Source organism: Ascidiella aspersa, chromosome 9, assembly GCF_963924565.1.
Source record: "Ascidiella aspersa chromosome 9, kaAscAspe10.2, whole genome shotgun sequence".
Taxonomy (NCBI): Eukaryota; Metazoa; Chordata; class Ascidiacea; order Phlebobranchia; family Ascidiidae; genus Ascidiella; species Ascidiella aspersa.
The window spans coordinates 16,482,319-16,505,224 of NC_139455.1; the positions used below are offsets into that span (position 1 = coordinate 16,482,319).

Genomic DNA, 22,906 nt, shown 5'->3' on the forward strand with positions numbered 1-22,906 from the left:
ACACAGCCCCGACGTATTTGCACTTCCAGCTGCTTATGGCAGTGCAGACAAAAGACAGTACTGGTATTCAAAACGAACTAGCACTGGTTATGTCATTGGTGTCTGGAATAGTTCAATTCTATGTTTAGATTCCTGAAACGTTTTTTTGTGCCAATGGATAAACTATACATATTTCAGTTTTAGTTATATCTAAATTTGCCTCGTTCATGTTCTGTAAGCTAAGATCTAACTTGAGTAGGCATATAGCAAAACCAAAGTCATTAAATATTTGACTTTGTTGTGGGTAGAACTGAATTGACTTTTTTAATTATTTTATACATTTCATGAAACAGTTATGAACTGCGTAATTCCTAACTTTGGCTGTTTTTCTTAGCAAACTTGTTGAGCACAGTAGAAAATTAGAGACAGTATACAGTATATACTGTATACTATATAGCGATTTTATTTAAACACTCTGTGATTTGTGTAACATAGCTAAGCGCACATTGAATTACTTTAAATAACTTTTAGCTAGCAAAGTCAAGTACGCTTTTCCAACGTAAAGTTATATGTTTTTTTGAAAGGAAACGTCATGATTGATTTTGACTACATTTTGACGAAAATTGGTGGACTTGGGCGCTTTCAAATCCTTTTGATTTCTCTAGTTTGGTTTAGCAGCATTCCTAATGGTTACATCTCAATTTCGCCAGTCTTTGTCAACTATATTCCTGATTACAGGTAAGCCTCTTCTATAAATATGGACGATTCTGCTTTAGTATAATTAATCTTGATCTGAAATTAGGCATTTTAATTGCACCAAATGCAAACGAGTGCTAATACTATCATATGGCATCAGGTATCGCCTTCGATTGATATTGTCGGACATATCTTTATAGCTTTTTGGTATTTTTCAAAACTGGCGTAGGTTCGGAGTTACCAATTCTTCAAATCTAGGAATTGAATAACTAGTATTATTAAGTCTAAGTGTGTGATCACGCCAAGCGTTGAAATATAGAATAACTTCGAACGATAAGTGAAAGGCAGTAGGCTAGCACTTCTTATGTCTGGAGCGCTTTGGTCGGTCGACTACCTTTGGAAAGGAGTATAATTGGCTGTGCAGAACCCGCTGAAACATGTTAGCGAACCGCAGCGCCTATCACAGTTGTTTCCCGATTTTAGTGACCAATTTAAACTACAGCTGTGAAGAACCTTAACCGCCAAATTGTTATAACAGCTTAAAAGATTTTGACACACTAGCACAAAACCTCTCAAACAAAATTATTGCACAAACACGGTCAACCGGTCATGGTACAACATAATCTGTTATAGTACCTAAAGTTACGAAATAGCTTGAAAGATTCTTGCCGGCTAAAACTTAAATCGTACTGCTCGTCCACGAAACTTTGTCTTAAAATTGTGGTCGTTGTTAACTAAATATTTTTATTATTTTTAATGACATAGTAGTGGTAATAAAAAATACAGGTCTTATAACATGTAGGGCTCTTGTGAAGCCTGAGATTTTTACGAAAACAAAATAGGCCTGGGCCATGTATTTACTATAGCAGGGGTCGGCAACCTTTCGTACGCAGTGTGCCAGTTTATGAATAAAGTCAAAATATTATCAACTCGCGTGCCAAACAGTTTTCTATGTTTGGTTTCGCACTGCCAATCAGGGCTGCAGAGTTGGGTAAAACCAACCAGAGTCCGACACCGGCCAAATATGAGATTTCATCACGCCCCGAGTCCGACTCAGCCTTTGTATTTCACCAATTTACGTAACTAAATTAAGGTGGATATTCCGCAATCCATTCTAGGGTCATGGAAAATATGCCACGAGCATATGCTAATCCACCTTAACAATTTATAGTTTGCTGCCTTATCAGTTTCGAAATTTGGTACTGGCCATGCCGCACACGTCGGACTCGGGTAGTTTTACCTGGTCTTACTCGACTCCCGAGTCCGACTCAGCAGCCCTGCTGTGATCTGACTTCTAATTTACGTATATTATTTGAAATATACTTGGATGCTTTTAAGCCGATACCCAGAAGTGTTAACTATTAGTTTCGCTTTTTGTTGGTTTCTCTGTCGCACAAAAACACACGTGGTTACTTTTGATGTAGAACAGTGGTTCTCAACCTTTTTAGCTTACGGGCCGCTAAAATTTTAAAACAATTTTTGCGAACTGATGGACCTTCAAAAATTAAAATCAACCCAAAATGTAATTATGACACAATTATGCAACTTAAAAGCAAATAACGAAAACTTCTATGTAATGAGAAATTTGCTGCTGTCTTTTTGATATCATACGTGTTATAAGTTGTTTTATTGAAGTTTTTCACGTACAACTGGTCTTAAAGTTTAGGATTTAAACGAGTTGTAGCCTACTTTTAAATAGTTGGGCACAACCCTTGCAGCATTGTGACGTAAGAAGTCCAAAGTAGGCCGTTAACTCTATGTTACGTCACATGCTGCAAATTACGGAACTGGCTAAGTTCTAAATTTGATAGACAAGCCGCCTTCAACATCCTGCTTTTTGCAATTGAGATATAAATTTGCAATATATTTGGCGGACCGACAGGAAAGTTGACGCGGACCGGCGGTTGAGAACCACTGATGTAGAATGCCCTGCTTTAACGTAGTAGGCCTAAACGTTACGCCAAATTTGGGCCTATGTGACGTAATACGAACGGTTAACAAGGTTGACGCTCACAAAAAAATAATATTAAACACAACACAGTTAAGACACTTATTTGTGACACGAACTGGCAATGTGTTCAACCATTTAGTTAGTGCTAGTGTTAGTGATGTAATAGTAATGTTAATGATGCGGTAGTGATGTAATGGTTGCACTTTCTTAAGGTAATATAACGTGCGCGTTAAATCAATTGGCGTGCCATGCAAAATCATCTTGCGTGCAACAAGTGGCACGGGGGTTGCCGACCCCTGCACTATAGGCACCTCTGTTATCTTGTGGTTTTTATTATGACCTCATAATACTCCCTTGTAACGTACAGCGACACAGTTTTCTGTCTATCTATCATTTGACTGTGATTTAAAGGATTATTATTTTAATGTGATTGAATTTATTCTTTGACGTTGGTTCGTTGTTACCAATAAAGCGAAGCATTTTTATTAATAAACAGAGTTAGTACAAATTGTTATGCCTATAAGAAAGGCTGACACAATGACTCAACCCATGAAGAATTGAAAAACACTTGTCTAACCTATCCCCGTTGCCCAACATTACTTGAACCACAAGTTCCATATATAAATTCACTCGTAACCACACCTTTATCTACACCCATTACTCAAGTAAAACTAACCATTGACAAACAGTCCTGATTTGGCGCCTAATCGTCCAGTACAATCTATTGCAGTGGGTTTCAAACGTTTAGGCTTGCGGCACGCTGCAGAAAAGATAAATATGTTATAATACTCTTGGGCCTGTTGCGTTTTCGCATAGTGATTTTCAGTAATATCACAAAGTGGAAACAACACACATCCGCGTTATACAATGCAGAAAAACATTTATTTTTCTCTTTAAAGAGACTTTCTAATCGAGAAAGTTTAATTCTATAATATTTTAAAATATATATTATACATGTTTTACGCCGGATTTAGGTTGGCAGTCAACAAAAGATTATTAATCACATTATTGTAACCAGTCTACCCGACGTTTTGTTACGTCCAGATGTCGGGTTTCCCAGTTGGAAAATTGCACGTCTGGTTGGAACGAATCACAAATACTAGAACTGACAACTCCAAATGACGGAGGCGACTACGACGTCTGCAGAAGGCGAGTCTTTTTTAAGTAAAGTCCTAATTCTTGCTAAGGTATCACTGTGGTTTGGCAATAAGCCCACCCGGATAGCCTATTTCAAAAACAGCGTAATTTTCACTTCGGCATGATTTTACGTTTTATGTATTGTCTTTAGGGTTTAAAAAGTTTTTATGTGAATATGTGCCTAAAAAACATTTGTGTGATTACTTACTCAGTTATCTTTAAAATAAGAATTCCTTAGGTTTGTCTTCTGGTTTTTATAGAACGAAAAAATTATTTTACAGTTTAGAAAATAGTTTTGTTTCGCATTTAAATTTAAAGTTTAGCGAAGTATTAAAGCGTGCCAAGATTTTTGCAACTCTTTATACGGTACGTGAAAATAATTTTTAATTTAAACCATGTGCACATATAAGAATGGATGATCCATTAATCATGAAAAACATATTACCAGACTGACTTGTTTAAAGATATAAATGATTGGTAAAAGCGTTTCTTAAAACCGTATGTTAGATTCCAGTACAACAACGACACATCACAATGTTCAATATCGTGCGATTGCTTGAAGGAAAATGCGACGACTTCGTGCGAGGAAGGGTACGTCTTCGACAGAACTTTATTTACGGAAACTGTCGTTACTGAGGTGAGTAGAGGTTTTAGGTATAGTTTAGTATACAGCGGTAAAATACTAGTAAACAAGTTCAACAAAGTCATGATAAGCTCTTGCGTTGGACAATAGGTTATTCGGGCAGCAGGCCACAACCACTCTTTCAAAGCCGATCGTTCTCGTTAAGATTCTACTTTATTCATACTCTGGCGTTTTTCTGTCAGCTATTATTAATACACGCTTTCGGTCGGATGGCGATGTTAGCAAATTTCTCCTACTTTATTTTTCGAATTAATGAAGTCACTAAGTGACATCAAGTTGGAAATCAAAGCAACTCATCCGAAGTCGTGTTCGAGGTTTTTTGTTGGAAAGCGACCTATAATTAAATTGCATATTCATTGGGATTTTGTTAACCGCTTGGCACTAAATAAGCTGTTGTTTTTGTAGTTTAACTTGGTTTGTGACAAAATGTTTCTGAACACGGTCGCAACCTCGATATTTATGGTCGGAGCATTGGCTGGAGCGTTGCTTTCAGGATACATCAGTGACAGGTAAATTAAATTAACTATATAGTTGGTGATGTGTTAAGACGTTAATACATAATTATGTCCAATTATAAGTACTGTATTGTCAATAGCGCATAATGGCGCCAGCTGCGAAAAATAATTTTGTAGAAAGTTATACTTTAATTATAATCGAATTTTGGATTTGAACTTTAAACTTATGTTTGATGCCTGGCCTCCTTCGTTCCCATTAAACTGCCTGCCAGCCATATAGGCCTACAGTAGCTTTAAGTTTAGATCGTTATAGTGTAATTCTATTGTACAAATAAAATGTCGTATAAAGTGCTTAAGTTATAATTAGTACGAATGAAAGTAGGATAATGTTTTCATGAGTGTGTAGTTTTCACCCTTTTCTTTCTTGGCGGGTTCATTTGTTGTAAAATATATTATCAGTGTTGTAAACAAGTCAATTCGAAATAACCTTCCATTCAAGTCATATGTAAACTTTAAATCAAGTATTTTTAATTATAAGGAGTTCAAGTCCAATACATCAGTTGCCCAAGTCAATTGCCACAGTCAAATAATAATTTGAGCAAGTCAACTTCTCCAAGTTTAGTTCTTTTTACAAGAAATAAAGCGTTAAACTATTAAATTGGCAAACTAATGCGTGCATCAATATCATAATATAACTAAAAATAATAAAAAACGCAACTTACAGCAAATAAATTGTTTTTATAAAAAATGACCCAATTTTATACAATAAAAGGCTTTAAAAAAAATCACTTTATAACAGCTCAAGTCATTCCACCCAATATAGGCTACTCAAGTCAAGTCAAGTTACTTAATTAACAACAATGTCTTAAGTTGTCATGTCATTGATACAAGTTGTTACTCTACTGGAAAATACTATAGCCCGAATTTTCTTCAGGTTAGGACGGAAACCGGCGGCTGTGTTTTTCCTGCTGGCAAATTTTTGCGCGACCTTGGGCTGCGCTTTTGTCCACACCTACTGGCTCTTCTTGGTCTGTCGCTTCAGCATGAGCCTCTTCTCCATCGCCCTGTACATCGCCTGCTTCGTTTACAGTTAAGTTGTCTACCAGTTTACGTCAAACTTATCCGATTTTAGGTTTCGGTGACTGTTTGTTTGAGCATCAAAGTAATAATGCTGACGCTTATCAGTTTGCCGCTTAAAAAAGCGCTTAATTCCTTGTGACATATTTAATATTAATTTCATGTATTCAAAAGCCAAGATCCAAACTAGTTGTGAGTTATTTATTGCGATTGGTTTATTTGGTGTTTTGTTTCGCAAGCGACATTTAAAAATTACGTGTCACTCGATTCACCACGTGATGATGTTTTAGGTACAAGATATCCTATTGAAATGTTTTTTTAATAAAGAGTCAGAAGCCAAGAGTCGCTGTTAGCGAATATGTGTTTATTGCTATGTCATATTTTTTTACATTTTTTCTTTTCAAAACAAATCTCTAATTTTAAAAGGTGACATTTCAGGTTTAGAGATCACGGCAACTAAATGGAGGACATTAGTTGGTGTTGGACTTCAATTGGGTTACGCAATTGGATATATGTCTCTGTCCGGGGTGGCATTTTACTGGAATAATTGGCATGATATGATGGTATACGCAATATTGGACATAAGTAGTATGTTTTATTTGGTTTCAAGAATTGATATAGATGCAATCAAAGACATCGTTATGTCGTTTAAAATGTTTACTGCAACCAATCTCTACAGTGTACAGAGTAGCTCAGCAATAATAATAATTGACACCTTTTTGTTCATTTTGGTACAACGTTTGCTAAAAATATCCATAGTAAAAACTGTCAATTTTCTGAGCCAACCATCTGTTAGCCTAAACTACACATCTGCAATGACAATGTTATGTTTACGTGCAGACACAGTTCAATTTATTTTGGTTAGACACTGCGGATTTTTAATAGAAACAGCACTATACCATTTTTTGTAAAACACGTGAAACGTTAAAAACATCTTGAATCTTATTGCTCACTAGAGGGGTAAGGTTGTTATTGCCGACAAACAAGTGCCATTATAAACGAGAAAAAAATTATCAAATTTGTTTGTTATCACTTGCAAATTACAGAGAATCCCAAAAGGGGTTATAATAACGTATCCTGCCAGACGACAAATACTACATCTGTTATTGTACAAAATTTTACTTTGCGACTCTAAATGATTGAGAAAAGCACCTCCAAAGACAAGTCAAACTTGGAATTGTTAATCTTGGCCTTCATCGTTTTAAATTTTGCAGTTCGTGTTGAGCATTTACCTCGCTCCATTGAGCCTGCTGTTTATTTTAATCCCTGAGTCGCCGAGGTGGTTGTTTGCAGTTGAACGCGACGAACAAGGGAAATTGGCAAGTAAAATGAAACGTATCTAACTCTCTTTAGCATAATGATTTGCAGCTGTTGTTAACCATATACCCCTATTATTGATTTTGTTTGCCTGAAATGTGTTTTTTATATAAATTGGAAAGGTGTGATATGGTTTTAGCCGCAAACCGTTTACCTGTTTTCACATAATTTGGTCGGTTTCCTATCATTTACATACTTTTTTTTAGAAAATAATTATAATTTTTTGTTTTTATTTTGTTATGCAATGGGTAGCAGAAGTCCAGTGTATTTCTAACTCTTTGAATTATTCGCAATTTCAATGTCCTTCTTTCACGTGTAGACCCTATCTTTTAGATCACGCGAAAAATGTCAAGGTTCAACGGCGTGGTTTTAAACGAAGACACGATTTGGAAAGAGGCGGAAAAAGCTTGCGAGGTATGGCGAACTAAACTCCTGTCGAACACCACAGATATTTTACGTGCAGCAAAATCGCTCAGAAAACGTCACGCAATAAAACATTGCCCTAAGAAAAATATTAGGATTCAAACGCAATACGTATAAAAACTAAAAAGTATTGCTATCGATATAAAGTATAAATACGCTGCTTTCACGGACTGGGTTTAAATTACTTTTAAACACCATTGCTTCTGCTAATGTTCGTTGTATTGTTAACCGTTTACGCAGGTTACAATCAAGGAAAAACAAAACCCAGAATCGGAGAAAACATACTCGACATTTGACTTGTTTCGAACTTCGAAAATTAGAATTCAGGCTATCCTTACGATGTGCACTTGGTAAATCATTCTGTATTACCTAAAGCGGTTGCAAGCTATAGGTATATCATCTATCTCGATCGGTTATAATAATATCGATTTTATGGTAGAGTTGAGCGTTATATTGCCTTGGTATTAGCTTTAGACCCATCTTTAACTTTTGTATTTTAGGTTTTGCTGCGGTTTGGTTTATTTCGGTATTTCTTTCAACGTCGGATCGCTATCTGGGGATATATTCATCAACAATGTATTGAGTGAGTTATAACTTTCGCTACGTTAGCCTCCAACACGCAATCTCAGCAACTATATGGTACCTGTTTGCGTATACTAGTGGCTACGACTCGTAAGGCGCATATCATACCCGATGAACGTTTTCAGTTTCTTAAATGCTAGTTTTCGTCCGCTTTTGGCTTGGCTTTCTTGAATGATATTAAAATCACAAATATTGTTTTCGAAGGTGGAGTTGTTGAGCTTGTAGCCTACATTTCCGTAATTCTGCTCATGAACAAGACTGGCCGCAAGCCTTTACTGATATTCTCGCTTACTTTGGCGGGCGTGGGTTTGCTGTGTTCCACTGTGGTACAGGAATACGCCGATGACAGGCAAAGTAAGAATAAACTAATTACTTACCAAAATAAAAGAGCGTCTGTGACGAGATGAATTAAAAGCACAACATATTACGTTACGCCATGTGGTCCACTGCTCCGCTGCCAGTGTGCCGCGATGGGGTGTTTTTACTTGTTAACTGATTAACATTCAATTGTAATATAAGTACCGTACGTTAACATTTGAAAGACTTTAACGAGAAATACCAAGGAAACTATTTTTTCCTAAACAGCATTTAAAAAACTTTTCGTATTTCGTTCGAATCAGAAATGTTTCTAACCTTAAGAGCGGAACCATAAAAAATGCAGAGTTGAACCATGAATGTGCTAATACGCATCGCGGTTACGCTAAAACGCACGCGCAAAAATCCGGAAATACCTTAATGTATAGTAACTATAATATTAATTTGCGTATAGCTAACAATCAAATCAATGTAAATTAAGTGTGACGGTGCAATAGTGTATTCTCTGAAATAACTACCGGAAACGTCGCAGGCCTTGACACACTGAGCGTGGTGTTCGGACTGGCAGGAAAAGGGGGCATTGCCGGTGCGTACGCGATCATGTACAACTACACATCAGAATTGTTTCCAACCGTCGTCAGGTAGGAACTGTGTAAACTTTAAGTTTAAACGTTCAAAACGTGTAGCTTGACTTGTTCTATGGTAGGCGCAGCTCTGCACAGCTAATTTTGAATAAAACTTCGTATGCGACTTAAAACATTTCCAAAACGACATTTGGTATCAGAAACACCAATTTATTAAACTTTTTCGTATGCGTACTATATATTCATTGGAAAACTCAATAATTCTTTATTTGATTTTAAACCAATATTACTTAACCGAATCAGAATATGTCTTTTGCTTTTGTATCTTTGAGGATATATCACCACCTCCTATGGAACATTAAAATACCAATTACATAGTCCCGCTGTATGCAGGGCTGCGGAGTCGGTTAAAAATAGCCCGAGTCCGACTCCGGTCAAATGTACGATTTTGTCGAGTCCCGAGTCCGGACCTGACTCTACAGCTTGTATTCCGCCAATTCACGTAACTGAAATAACGTGGATACTCAGCAACAATTTCTAAATGACGGCCATATCAGTTTTAAAATTTGGTATCAAGCACCCATGTCGGTCTCTGGACTCGGGTAGTTTTATGTGGTCTTACTCGAGTCCGGAGTCCGACTCCGAATCCGCAGCCCTGGCTGTATTCTACCGTATATGTCAATAGAAGCAACGCTGTGGCAATGGGTACTACTGCGGGAGCGATTGGTAGTATTATAACCCCGTTTATCATCGCGCTTCAATCCAACATCTTCTGGCTTCCCAACGTTATCTTCGGCGTTGTTACCCTTTTCACCGCCGTCCTGGCCTTTCGCTTTCCTGAAACCAATCACATCGACATGTTGGAGAACTTAGCGGACGCTGAGCTTTTTTACGCAGGAAAATCACTGCAGACAAATGGGTAAGACATCGTGGCGTATTTTCCACTTTTGCAAGTGTTACATTCAACTACAGGAGTACGCGTTGTTTCGATTTATTTTTAGCAATACGGAAGGAAAAGAAAACGAGGCATTCTGGGAAAGCAGCAAAGAAATTGCGACTGCGACCAAGCTGTAGTGAACACTATTTTTATTTGTGTAACTTGTTAATTGTGTATTTTCTTATAACCTAACGCCAGCATCTTTAATTTAATTATTTGCTTCATAATAAGCAATACGTCTTCAATGCACACAAATTTAACAGTTTCTTCCATATTGTACAGAAGAAATATACAATAAAGGTATATTAAATATAAAAAATGTATTTGTAAAAAGTATGTTCTATACTGATAAAGTTATATATAGCCAAATGTTTTATTGTTTTGTTGTAAGCGTCATTCACATGTTTTATCTCATCACATATCAAGCACGCCAAACATTTTGATAAGGCTTTTTGGGGCTACCCTGTTACCATATTTTTTCCAAAGTATTACCCATATTGCAGGGGTGGCCAGCCAAGCCAGAGACCAAGAGCCACGTTTTTACTTGATTAACCGCAACAAGTCACAAACGTTACGCATGTTAATAACAGGAATTAATAACACCCTGTTCATTATTCACTGACACACATGTCTTTTCTCGGCTAGATTTTAATAATTATTGAGGTTGCACACTTACAATGTTATAAGTATACATAAGCGACTATATAGTTATTGACAATGGAACAAATAAATGTCATAATGCTGTCAAAGTTACTAAAATATATTGACTTGGCTGTATAAAAAGTTATAGGATCTAATCATGGATGGATCCCGTTATTTTGTTCGAGAAGCCTGGTAAAAAATAAGTCTTGTACACAAATCCGGAACGGAAATCAAACATATAAAGTATTCTAATACTTTTGCAATACACATTGGGCTCAAACCATAGCAAATATTTTTTACAAGGTGGCGCAGCACGGAATTGTGGATGACGCAAGGCAATACAATACCTATAGAATGGAATTAGATGCACTTTTTCATTGATTTTTTCCACCTTAAACCCACAATACATGATAAGAAAATATTCGACCATTTGCTACTACACTTTTTCAATTTACAGCTAGCTTCCTTATCAGTTTCGAATTGGTAATGCGCATGCGCACGTCGGACTTGGGACTCGTAGTCTTGAGTTTTATGTAGTCTTACTTAAGTCCCGAAATTTTATGAAATTTTAAGCTGAACAAGGTAGGCTATCACTGTGTGGTAATAAAGCGAGATAAGTCAAGTCGCTTTTACAACCAAGAATCTCTAGAATTTATATTTGTTATCTGTAGAAACTGTTTCTATTTTTGTTTTTCACGATCTTGCAATAGTAAACAAAGGTCTGAAAAATTTATTACGGTGTCGAATCACATGTTGGTTTAGACCAGGGGTCGCACTGTATTATTTACAACAGAAAAGCGATAACTAAAATTGGGCAGAAATGAGAAAACATACTAAAATTTTGAATTTTGATGATGTTTTCAATTAGGCTTGATTTCACTCTAAGGTGTGTGTGTCAAACGTAATTAATTATTAGGTGCCAACAACCTGATAAGATGAGAAATAAAGCGTGAAAGGTTAGGTGCAAAAGTCGAGACGCGATATGATTTACATGAGTGAGAAAGAAGGAGGAAAGCGAAAACACGCGTATACCAAACGATAAAGCTGAGAAACAATAACGCACACACAAACGATAAAATCGGTGCAACATTATATAGCTATACAAAGTGTGACTCACCAAGAGACTGTGTGTTTTTCAAAAAAATGTATTAGGAATTGACCACTAACATTGGAAAAAATCTGATTGACATTCAGCCTAATTTAATCCAAAAATGCATAATTTTTTTCCAAAAAAGGGCTAAGAAGTAGCCTTCAAATGTATAAACAACAGACGTTTCCCAAAAAATCCCCGCTTTTGCTGTTCAAAATTTTAGTCTAACGGCTTCTATTTAAACGCTTAAAGTAAATAATAGAAGTTGTAAGATCACAAATTTAACGAATATTAAACTGATGCAATTTTCTTATACCAAACCATTTTGCAAAGTTAGCTGCGAATTTCCAGCTTAATGTCGCACAGTGTTGGCGCCACGACAGTAAAAAAGATCTCTTTGTCGAGTGGTGGCAAATCCGCGTGGGCACAACGAACAGTAAACCTTTGGAGTAACTTCACAAAAAAGATGAAGATTTCAACCCGAGCCAAGCTCTCGCCAAGGCAAAACCGTGGACCGATGGAAAACGGAATAATCTTGTTAGAGAAAATGAACTTTCCGGTGTCGTCTACGTGTCTGTTCGGATTAAACTTTTCCGGATCGGGCCAGGTCTCTGGATCCATATGCACCCCGTACAAATTTGCAGTAACCTATGAAGTGGACAATACATATGGTAAAAAAATAATCTGCATTCATTTTGGCCTTTATGACTTAGATTCTTAGAAGAAACCTCAACTACGTAATGTAAACAAGTCGTTTTGAAATGACTTAAGTCCAAGTCAAGTCTTTTTGAATAAAAAAACAAGTCAAGTCCCAGTCCAAGTCATCGGTTGCCCAAGTCAAGTCCCAGTCAAGTTATAGTAAGATCAAGTCAACTTCAAGTCAAGTCTCAAAAGTAAACCTTTAAACTATTAAAACTGACTAACTCCTCCGATTATAAGCAATAGCATATAAGTAAAGAATAACATGAACGCAACATTTAGCAAGCAAATTGTTTTACGTGCAACTATTAGGATGAATAACCCAATTTTATAAATATTTAATGAAAACAATTTATAAATATTTAACCCAAGTCATTGGTCCAAATGACTTAAGTCATTAAGTCAAGTCATTAGCCCAAACGATTTAAGTCAATTAAAGTCATTTGAAAACAGTGACTTAAGTGCACTTAAGTCAAGCCATTAGCTTATGTCATTACAACACTGAATATAACCATGGTAATTGTTAATATACGCAGCTCAGACTGACACCATGGAAACTCACAGTGGTGCCTTTCGGCAGTACAAAGCCTTTCAATGTGACTTGTTCCGAAGTGCGGTGGTGTAAGGCTAACGGGAGAAGAGTCTTTATTCTCATCACTTCTTGAATAAAGGCGCACGTAACCGGCATGTCACGTCTTTTCGACATCGTAGGAATACCTGACATTCCTGGTAAAAAATATATGGCAATTTAATGCATATATTTTGTGTAGCCTACTTTGCTTTAGTTAAAAAACATTACAAAAAAATAATTTTGATTAAAGATTCAGGGAATCAGACAAGATTTTTTTGCGAGATATGTATACATTAGGTTTAGAGACAATCTACCAATTACATTTGAGTTCTAAAAAGTTTGGGTTTTGTGGATCCTTTCCGAGAACAAACTATTTTAGTATGTTATAATGAATCACGAGCGATGGACCGTTCCTTAAACGTTGTAGCCTACAGTAAAACCAATATGGCCACTTTTATAGATAAATACAAGTAACAAAGTTGGCTTTATGTAACAGTTAAGATTAACGTTCGAGGTGATTGTAAATTCCTTATTATTTATTAATAAGTCGCCATTTTTCTGATTTCAACGGTAGCAAACTTAAAATTAACTGCTTTACCCAAAATTTGATCGATTTCTTTGTTGATCTGTTTCTGGTAATCCGGATAATTCAAGTAGTAAACAAACAACCAAGTCAAGGTTGTGCTGGTTGTGTCTGACCCACCCAATAAAAAATCTTGACAGAGCGTTATTAACTGTACATCCTACAAACAAAATACTGTTTAAAGCTCTACATTTCACATAACGCTGTGCTTTTAAACTGTGCTTCGTGGCGCCCTGGTCGTGGTTTGAGGGCGTCGCACAATATTTCCTTTTCTTATCTCTACTTAATTGCAGTAATACAATTCTTGCAAAATTTTTGTACTCTGGCATATGTGTTTGAACAAATTCTTATGAAAAAAACGGCAGCAATCGCTTTTGATTTTGTGAAACATACAGATAAATTGCCTTTTCTGTAAAATGTAAATGAAATTTAGTGAAATTGATATCGCTTGTGTTCTGTCGCAAGTCAAGCAAACGTCTCCAAAGGCCTCGATCAAAAGGTTTGAGAACACTGTGCACATCAAACATGGATGGCCGTTTTTACTTTAAGCAATGGAGTTGCGAAAACTATTGATTGTATAATTATAAAGATTTACGAATATCCCAGATAGGTTTCTAATATATCAAAAGTGTAGGTGTGCTGCCTCACAGACTTATTGCCAATGAAAATCGTATGAATTGATGTTGTTGTATAAAAGTTTTCAAACACAACAGGGTAAAATATAGCAATTTCTATTCAGTTGTAAAAAGCCAATACAATGCTTCATTGGTATTTCACTGCTGCTTACTGAAAATCCTGACTGTTCGGTTGTTTTACTCTTTCGTTGCTCATACAAATATGCGTCGATAAAATCGTTCACATTGTCGGGATCAAACTGTTTCCGATGCTCTTCAACTCTATCTCTCAAAAAATCTGTAAATTTTAAAGTTGTTATCGTGATATTGGCAAGCATGCTTATTAGGCCTGATTGTTAGGGGGGAAACGTTTTCGCTTAGTTATACTAAAAACACTATATAACCTTGTTTGAACACTTGGGGATTGACCTATCAAATATTTATACTGCTTACCCCTTAACGTAGATTTAGTGTCAAGATTGAACTTATATTGTTTGATATAAACAAAGGGTGGAATTTTCCGCCGTTTGTATTGTGATCCGCCGTTTAGGGCTTTAAAGGGGTTTGTTTAATAAACTGTAACATTTTTAGTCACATAGTACAATTTCGCATTATTGCTGCGCACTTGAATATGAAAGTAAATGGTACGGTTCCGGGTTAGAAGGAACGTGTTATTTTGTTCAGTATAGAGCGGAGAGGATAAACAATACTTTACAGAACTAATCGATAACATAAAAATATGTCTTTTCGATCTTATAACATAACAATTTGTTAATCAATTTTGTTTTAATGACTTAAAGTCAATGACTTGACTTAAGTGCACTTAAGTCACTGCTTTCAAATGACTTGACTTGTCATAAGTCTTTTAGACAAATTACTTGACTTAGGCTTAATTTATTGAGTTAAATGACTTGGGTTGAAATAAAAGGATTTTATTTACCATTTTAGTATAAAATTGAGTTTTGCACATAAAACGATTAGATTCCTACATGTTGTTTTTTTGGAATTTTTTAGTTGAATTATTATTGCTTATAATCGTACGAGTTTACCTATTATAATGGTTTATCGTTTTATTATTGTTAGTGGTTTGACTCGGAGACGACTTGCTGTAATAATGACTTGACTGGGACTGGACTTGGGCAACTGATGACTTGGACTGGGAATTGAATTGTTATTTTTGGATGACTTGACTTGGACTTAAGTTATTTCACAAATGACTCGACTGGGACTTAACTTTACAACACTGTTGTAGACATTAGCTGTCACATGTATTTACTCCTAAGTCGCAACGTCAGTTACTATATTTAAAAAAAATATGTAAACTGAAGATTATTCGAAAGACTTTCCCTATTTTTTACCATATAATTTTTGAAAATTAGCCTAACGTTCTGTTGGAATCTATACCTGTTATGTACAGGAGTCTTTTATCAAATATCCGAACAGCTTCTGCAAATGGTGGGATTCGTGCGAGAAAACTCAAACCAAATATCATCCTTAATCTTTTTGCGTATTTTCGATCAGAAAATCTGAAAAAACAAAGGAATATTGCTCGAACAAAAACACAATAAATTGAATGATGTCGACGTACAGCATTTCCACCGTATTGACTACATTGTTGAACTCCTTATCAGCATATTCGTACCGCCTTCCCAATGTGGTTTGCAAAATCACGTTCGACGTCAGCAAAAACAAGTATTTCTTTAAAAATAATCATTATTATATTTCTTTTTTATGTGTTTTATGATACGATGTATCCATTAATGACGGATTTCAGCAGATACCCTATGTAAAGTGATAGTATTCGTACTGGTTGGACAAGTGGTTGTAAAATGAGGAGAACCTGGCTCCCTAAGGAAGGAACTTTTAACTTTGTGGAACAATTTGTTTACCAGAGAGGAATCGGAAAGAAAATTCCGTTTTTATATATGCAATAAAAATGCTTCTCTGTAGTGAATGCTGTTGTACAATGTAAAGACCATAATCATATATTGTTTCTTCACAGTAGTCTAACGGCAACAATTTATGTATAGTCTAGCGCAGTGCTCTTCAACCTACAACTTATAAATTAAAAAATAAAAAAAAATAATACCTTCTCCTTCGCATTTCACACAAATAGAAAATGGTTTTGTCATGCACTATATCTATATTCTTACCTAAACAGTATAGTTGTATAATTTTATGGTTTCAACTTCTGAATTCTATTTCGTTTAAACGTTCAATGTCTTCCGATCCTCTATACTCTAAAAAGCCTTTTCTTAACTTTTCTTGGTAGCCTACATTTCTAGTTCGAATTAACTCCTAATTTGAAGCTAGCCTAATAGCCTATTGATTCTTTATTGTCTTGTGTCGGTAACGTTATTCTTCGCAAATTGATACTTTTTTAGTTTATTGGCAGCATCCTTATCCCTTAGTTACTTAATTGTTACGAGATTTGCTGTTTAAATTTATCAACTTTTTTACGGTGACGGCATAGGTTAGGTAACGTGACGCGAACATTATAGTATAAAATGAATAACTAGAGCTTACACACCAATATTCTACAATTTTTGTTACAAAAACTTGGCTTTACACAGAAAAACCTATATTTTGAATAAAAAATAATTTATGGCACTTACGAAATTCTATATAGCATAGGCTTAAAGTTGAATGAAAAAATGTTTTATATGCTACAGATTTTGAAATGCACAGCAGAAAAATTCACACTTTTAACCAAAATATTTCAATTACTTTACTTGATTACCTTTAAGTTTATAACGTCACCAGGTTTATGTGTGTTCTTCAAATATTCCACCAATTTATCCCCTTCCTCGTTAATTTGCATTTCCAACTCTTTCTTTCCAAGGCCCTTCCTACCGAAATTGCAATTAAATTGAATGTATTGGAAATTAAATAGTTAACTAATGGCATATCATACTAAAACACACAATACTGAAGGTATTGCATTACTTATATATACAGATTTTACATTATTATAGTGTTTAAAACCTTGACTCAAGTTAAGTCTTTTGACTTATGAGTTATGACTTTGACCATAAACTGACAAGTTTTCCATTTTTTATTTTTTATAGTTTAACGTTTATTATTATGTGATTGAATTGACTTGAAGTTAACTCGATCCAATAAACGATTGAACTTGTTATTTTTGTTGCAAATGGTTTGACTTAAACTAAAGTTGTTTTGCAAATAACTTGAATGGGAAGAAAGGCATTTTAAAACGACTTATTTGTCATATTATAAGATTAAGAAACTGTCAAATCCCTAACTATTCTGTTCAAACAGTTGTTCAATGACATATTTTATGTGTAAGAAGTAGGCCTACAGTATATTGTACAACGTTTAAACCCACAAATGAAGGTACTATAACATAATGATAATCACCCTTACACACATCAATTTATATAAAAACCGAAAGCACAGGTTATTGAGATAAGTTACATGGTAATTTCACATAATGGCCTAACGCTTTACGCGACAATTAACAACTTTATAATAACTTCCTAATTAAAAGTTAATACTTTGCATAAATCTATGATCACAGACATTTTCTACAGTGCATAATATAACAACTATAGATGTGCTTGTTTACATTAGCGCAAGCGATATAGCATTTTGTATTCCTTGAATAAACCGTGAAGTTGTGCAAACTTTATCCAACTAGTATATTAAGGGTTGAAATTGAATTAAATTTTGCAGGAGCCGGATGTGTCTAATACCACCCCGCACACGCCAACGAAATTACACACGATCGAAATGCCGAACGCGTCTGTAAATTATGGTCCTTTTAAACTGTTTTTCAATGATTTAACCTGCCTAAGGATAAAACGGATAGTGATCCATTTTACCACACAATTTGTTAGTCATATTGAATGATTATGCTTTTGGCAAGTTGTTAGTTTTTTTATCCACAATAATCGGTCCCTGTAAAATACAATTATTTAGTGATCTTTTGTTTTGTCATTTCGAACAAATATCATTAATCGATTTAAATGCTTTCCTAACAGGGCTTGGAAGCCCTGTTAAAGAGCATTAGCTCCGGCTCCAGGTTTAAACCAGACCGATTTCTGTTGCTCACTTATGAGACTGAATTATCTCCGACAGCACTGACAAAATATTGCCAATTAAATAAGAGAAACTCTTGAGCGTATTTTACTGTTTCAAATAGCATAATACTCACTCTCGTAGATATTTTAAAGCAAAATGCTTTTGTGTTTTGAAATCATCATCATATTTTTTGCAAGCAATACCACATTGATCTGCCAATCTGCAGAACAGGTACGTCCATGGACGGTCAGAAAACATGTTTCCTTGCTTTACGAAAGCCTAAACAATATTTAGTACAGTAAAATCCCAATATATAACTGAAAAGTGTTCACAAACATTTTTCGAACTGCACTTCGTGTTACGTTCTCTTATTAATGCCAGAAAAACGGGATTATTGTTTTCCTAAGGCGCAAGGAAAACGATTTGATGAACCTAATGGCAAAGTAACATTTTTATGGTAGCTTTAGTAAAACTTGAAAAAACTACCTTCATTTTTCATGTGAGAACAACTCTTAATGAATTTCGAATTATAGTGTTTGTCATAAAAATTACCTTGTTAATAACTTCAAACGTGTTTAAAACGACAACTTTTTTCATTCCCAAGCGCACTGACATGATAGGTCCATATTTTTCAAGACTCCACTTTTTCAAAACCTTTGCAGGAGATTTTGACAAGTATGGCAGCACCCCAACAACTGGAAAGCCGATTGGTCCAGGTGGGAATTTAACCTCTGTCTGTGACCGCCAGTATATATACAGCAAACATGCCACAAAGCTAAGATAAACCCAACTATTTCGGTAAGAAACCAAGTCAACCAGGCCTTGTAAAATTGCGTGCGACTCCATTCTTTGGGCTTTAGGTAACTGGTACTGTCAGCAGAAAAGTGTTTCTGTTGTCAACTTTGTTGATTAAACTTCACCTTCTCTTTTTGCCAAACGTATGTCTAACGTGAAACGAGAAAACGCTGAAATTCAGACTTATCACATATCATGTTACGGGCGCTGTATGGTGTTTGTCGTACGTAACTATTTCCTGTACGTGATCAAGTGTAACGGCTGAGCTGTTTTTGTGCAGTAGAGCCGAGCTGTTTTTGTGCAGTAGAGCCGTGCCGTGCACCCTTTTTTCACTTGGGGCACATCAAGGTAGCTAAAGCAATTCAGTTGCAAAGCTCCAAACATATGTCATTCGACAATAAACTAAATGATTAAATGTCCAAGGCACTTAAGAACAATACCGTTTTCAAGGCACTTAAGAACAATACCTTAAATGCTGCGAAGGTGCCAACAATTTGAAGTATTTGAAACATTGATCTTATGATTTTGCGGTTCTTCATGGAATATATTAGGCCCTTAAAAATCCTGACAGCACTAGTCTTCTGGTGGTTTAGCTTGACGAAAAAATTAAAATTTTAATACTTGACTTCCGACGATTTAACGCAAGATCACACGAGATCCAACTACAGGATCGGAGGCCAAATGTGGACCGCAATTTTTTTTTCTTATTTTTTAGGCCACTAAAGAAACCAAGAATTATTTTCAAATGGCTCGCTATCAAAGAACCGGACCACACTTTGCTGCATTTGTTTCTTTTTTACTTCGCCTATGGTGTAAGTGCCCCGCAAACTTTGCCAACTTTTAACATGTAAACTAATTTTCTTTCACGCTTTGCTAAAATATTCTTTGATTTTATAGTATATTATGCATTATGGGGTAGCCAACCTGTTGATCGCCGCATAATACCTGCTCGATCGCGTCGAAAATGTCTTACGTCATTACAGTAGCTGTCGCACCGCGGTAGCTGTCGCACAGCGTCGTGACAGTAGCTGTAGCACCGCGTCATTACAGTAGCTGTAGCACCGCGGTAGCTGTCGGCTGTCGCACAGCGTCATTACAGTAGCTGGAGCACCGCGTCATTACAGTAGCTGTAGCACCCCGGTAGCTGTCGTACAGCGTCATTACAGTAGCTGTCGCACAGATTGAAATGACCAATTGTTGTCTGGACAAGCCTAACAAGCATGCAAAACGTAACAAATTAACCTTGATCGCAATCAAACATACTTTGCCTACACCAGCATTATGGCAAGCCAATATTTTCAGCATTGAGGAACTGTGTTATACTGTGTTCTATTTTTACCTTTTCTGTGTATCCATCCTCCACAGCCTAGATAAGCGCAATGTAAGCTTTTATCTGTTTGTTCGAACTATTAGGGTGAGATCACATAGCCTAGTGCATAATTTTATGCGACCAATGAGTCAAGTACAAGGTTTTGCAAATTAGAAAAGAAAACAAATAAACGAATTCGTGCAACTTAGGTTTAGTTGCATAATTGCACACCATGCAGTTTGTTCAAGGTAAATTCTGAAAATATTTTCCATGCCTCCCACCCCCTCAATAACGGCTCTAAAAAATGTCTTCCTAATCTATATTTATTTCAATATTATTTTTAAACCTTCAATTTTATACCTGCAGTAACTAAACCCCTTACTATTTTGTTCAAGTTACTTTACGAGTTTACGTGAACTTAATTTTCCGTTGTTAGGTCGTAATTACACATTTTCGGGGTAGTGATGTGAATGAATACGGCTTAATCAGTGAGTTTATTTGTTTTTTCACTACATCGAAACAGTACTTAAAAATGTTAAAGTTTTGACAATTTGAGTATATGACTCTTAATTAACCATCTGCAACAGGGTTCTGCGATCATCAAGCTTGTCGAGTACTTTTTCGAAGCTTGCTTAAAAATAATTCTACGCACACCGTAAATCTATCACGTGTGATTAGTAAAGCACATAGTCTTTATATTGACGCTGTCTTATTACAAAATTTGAAAAACTGAAAATCAAACATACAAACAGACTTTCGTAGAGTGTTCCTTGTGTGAACACAGAGCTTTTAAAATACTTTTCCATTAGGAATCTAAATTGTTAACAAATAAGGTTGACGGTGCGATACAAGACAAATACTTGTTAAATCAAGACGAAAAAAATGCATTAGTCATAAGAAAAACGTATATTTGTTCCTTGAAGTTTGGATTGAAAAATTTCGTCAATTTCTTTGGGTTGTTCACTGCTAAAATAATTCTTCCAATCGCCGACTTTTCCTATATAAAAGAATTATAAGGTGTTTAATTTTGTTTTACCTTTTATCGGCAAAGGACATCGTGAAACTATTGTAAAATATTTAAAAAAATTTTAGTCATGCAATTCCTAAACTTGTGCGCACTGATTACTCTCATTAAAGATTGTTCCTTCGAGTAAAAAACATAAAGATCTCATAAAGCTACTGGTTAAAAATTATTTTAATATTTTAAGTTCATTTAAAGGACGTTTTTTTGTGTAGTTGTACCACTTATAATAATTCTTTAACCATTTTATAACATAAAACCACCATGGTTAAAATATTTGAAAATTCTTTTAGCGAAAAGTATTTCTTTAACGCGGAGAAGAGAACGCATTCGCGGTATAAATTTTAGCAGCAATAAAGGTTATTAAAATGAAGTCGGAAGGTTTCACATAACCCAAGATAACACTACAATTAGTACATAGCCCGAACAATAGCAAAATATTTAATGACAGAAATCGTTTTGTCGGCAATATTTTTTTTATCGGCAAATATTTTTTTTTTTTTTTTTTTTTTTTTTTAACTATGATCTATAGAATAATTTAGAGTTGGCCTTACTACTTTAAATTGTCGACTTAATTTGTTTAATATGTAACTGTATAACGCACTTCTATCGCTTTCCTTGTTTAAAAATAAGACACGTTTTTTTAGATTGCAAAATAGATAGGGTTATTGTTTTGTAGCACAAGCAACACGCACCTTTCCTTAAGATGACAGAGTGAGCTTGGTGAAGCTGTCCGTCGCTTGTAGCTTTGACATCACTCTTCATCGTTTCGATCGTGCAACTTTCTCCTATCGACTTTGCCGCTTCGGGCGCAAGTTCAACTTCAAGGAACGCGGCCAATTTTTTGATTTCACGCGCAAGGTCCTTTAAAGAATTGTTTTAATTGATGTTAGTCGAAAAGATAACTACCAATTATGCGTTCATAAGTGATTAGAACCAACGTATAACTCAGGAAGTGTACTGGGGCTTATAGTGGAAAGACAATAAAATCAGTCGAAGATATGAAAAATGTATTTCTATGGATCGCTTTATACTATAAGAAAATATTTAGTTGTACATTCTTTCTATACAATAGGATAAGACTATAATAAAATAAACCGTTTAATTAAAAGTAACTTATAACGTAACATTTTCTAAGCCTAAAATTCGGCACGTCGCTTTGCGATGACATAGTAGGCTATAGTTTACAACAGTGTTTCTTAACTTTTTTACTTGGGAGCGCACTTAGAGAAGTATGAAAACGTTGCGGCGCACCTTGCGAGCGGAGCGAACGGAAAATTTTTTAGGTGTACCGGTATTTCTCTTAAATTGCCTGCATTTTTGTTAAGGGACTTCAGCCTTTAAGATTAAAAACGTTATTTTGTCATTTAAGTCTTATTCCGATTAATTTTAAACTTATTTCGACATGTTTAGGTCTTATCTGGACTATTTTAGATCTTATTATG

At 35.5% G+C, this 22,906-nt stretch overlaps 3 protein-coding genes across 3 annotated transcripts in view; 2 read left to right on the top strand and 1 right to left on the bottom strand.

Annotated features, from left to right (window-relative positions):
* Positions 1–22,906, top strand: part of LOC146133259 (acireductone dioxygenase-like) — a 137,701-nt gene that overhangs the window by 19,450 nt on the left and 95,345 nt on the right. The gene's annotated exons all lie outside the window — the stretch shown is intronic.
* Positions 572–10,233, top strand: LOC146133261 (solute carrier family 22 member 21-like). Its single transcript, XM_083397701.1, has 13 exons — positions 572–717; positions 3,671–3,775; positions 4,271–4,400; positions 4,812–4,915; positions 5,796–5,950; positions 6,377–6,501; positions 7,589–7,669; positions 7,919–8,028; positions 8,179–8,261; positions 8,465–8,609; positions 9,124–9,216; positions 9,845–10,078; positions 10,161–10,233. The coding sequence occupies exons 1-13, from the start codon at positions 572–574 to the stop codon at positions 10,231–10,233; spliced, it is 1,584 nt and encodes a 527-aa protein (XP_083253827.1).
* Positions 11,689–19,070, bottom strand: LOC146133262 (cytochrome P450 2U1-like). The gene is made up of 9 exons (XM_083397343.1): positions 18,889–19,070; positions 18,470–18,615; positions 17,036–17,144; positions 15,884–15,993; positions 15,700–15,821; positions 14,469–14,593; positions 13,697–13,841; positions 13,090–13,253; positions 11,689–12,476 (listed from the first exon to the last, which is right to left on the bottom strand). Exons 1-9 carry the CDS (start codon positions 18,949–18,951, stop codon positions 12,162–12,164), a joined length of 1,299 nt encoding a protein of 432 aa, XP_083253469.1. The 5' UTR covers positions 18,952–19,070; the 3' UTR covers positions 11,689–12,161.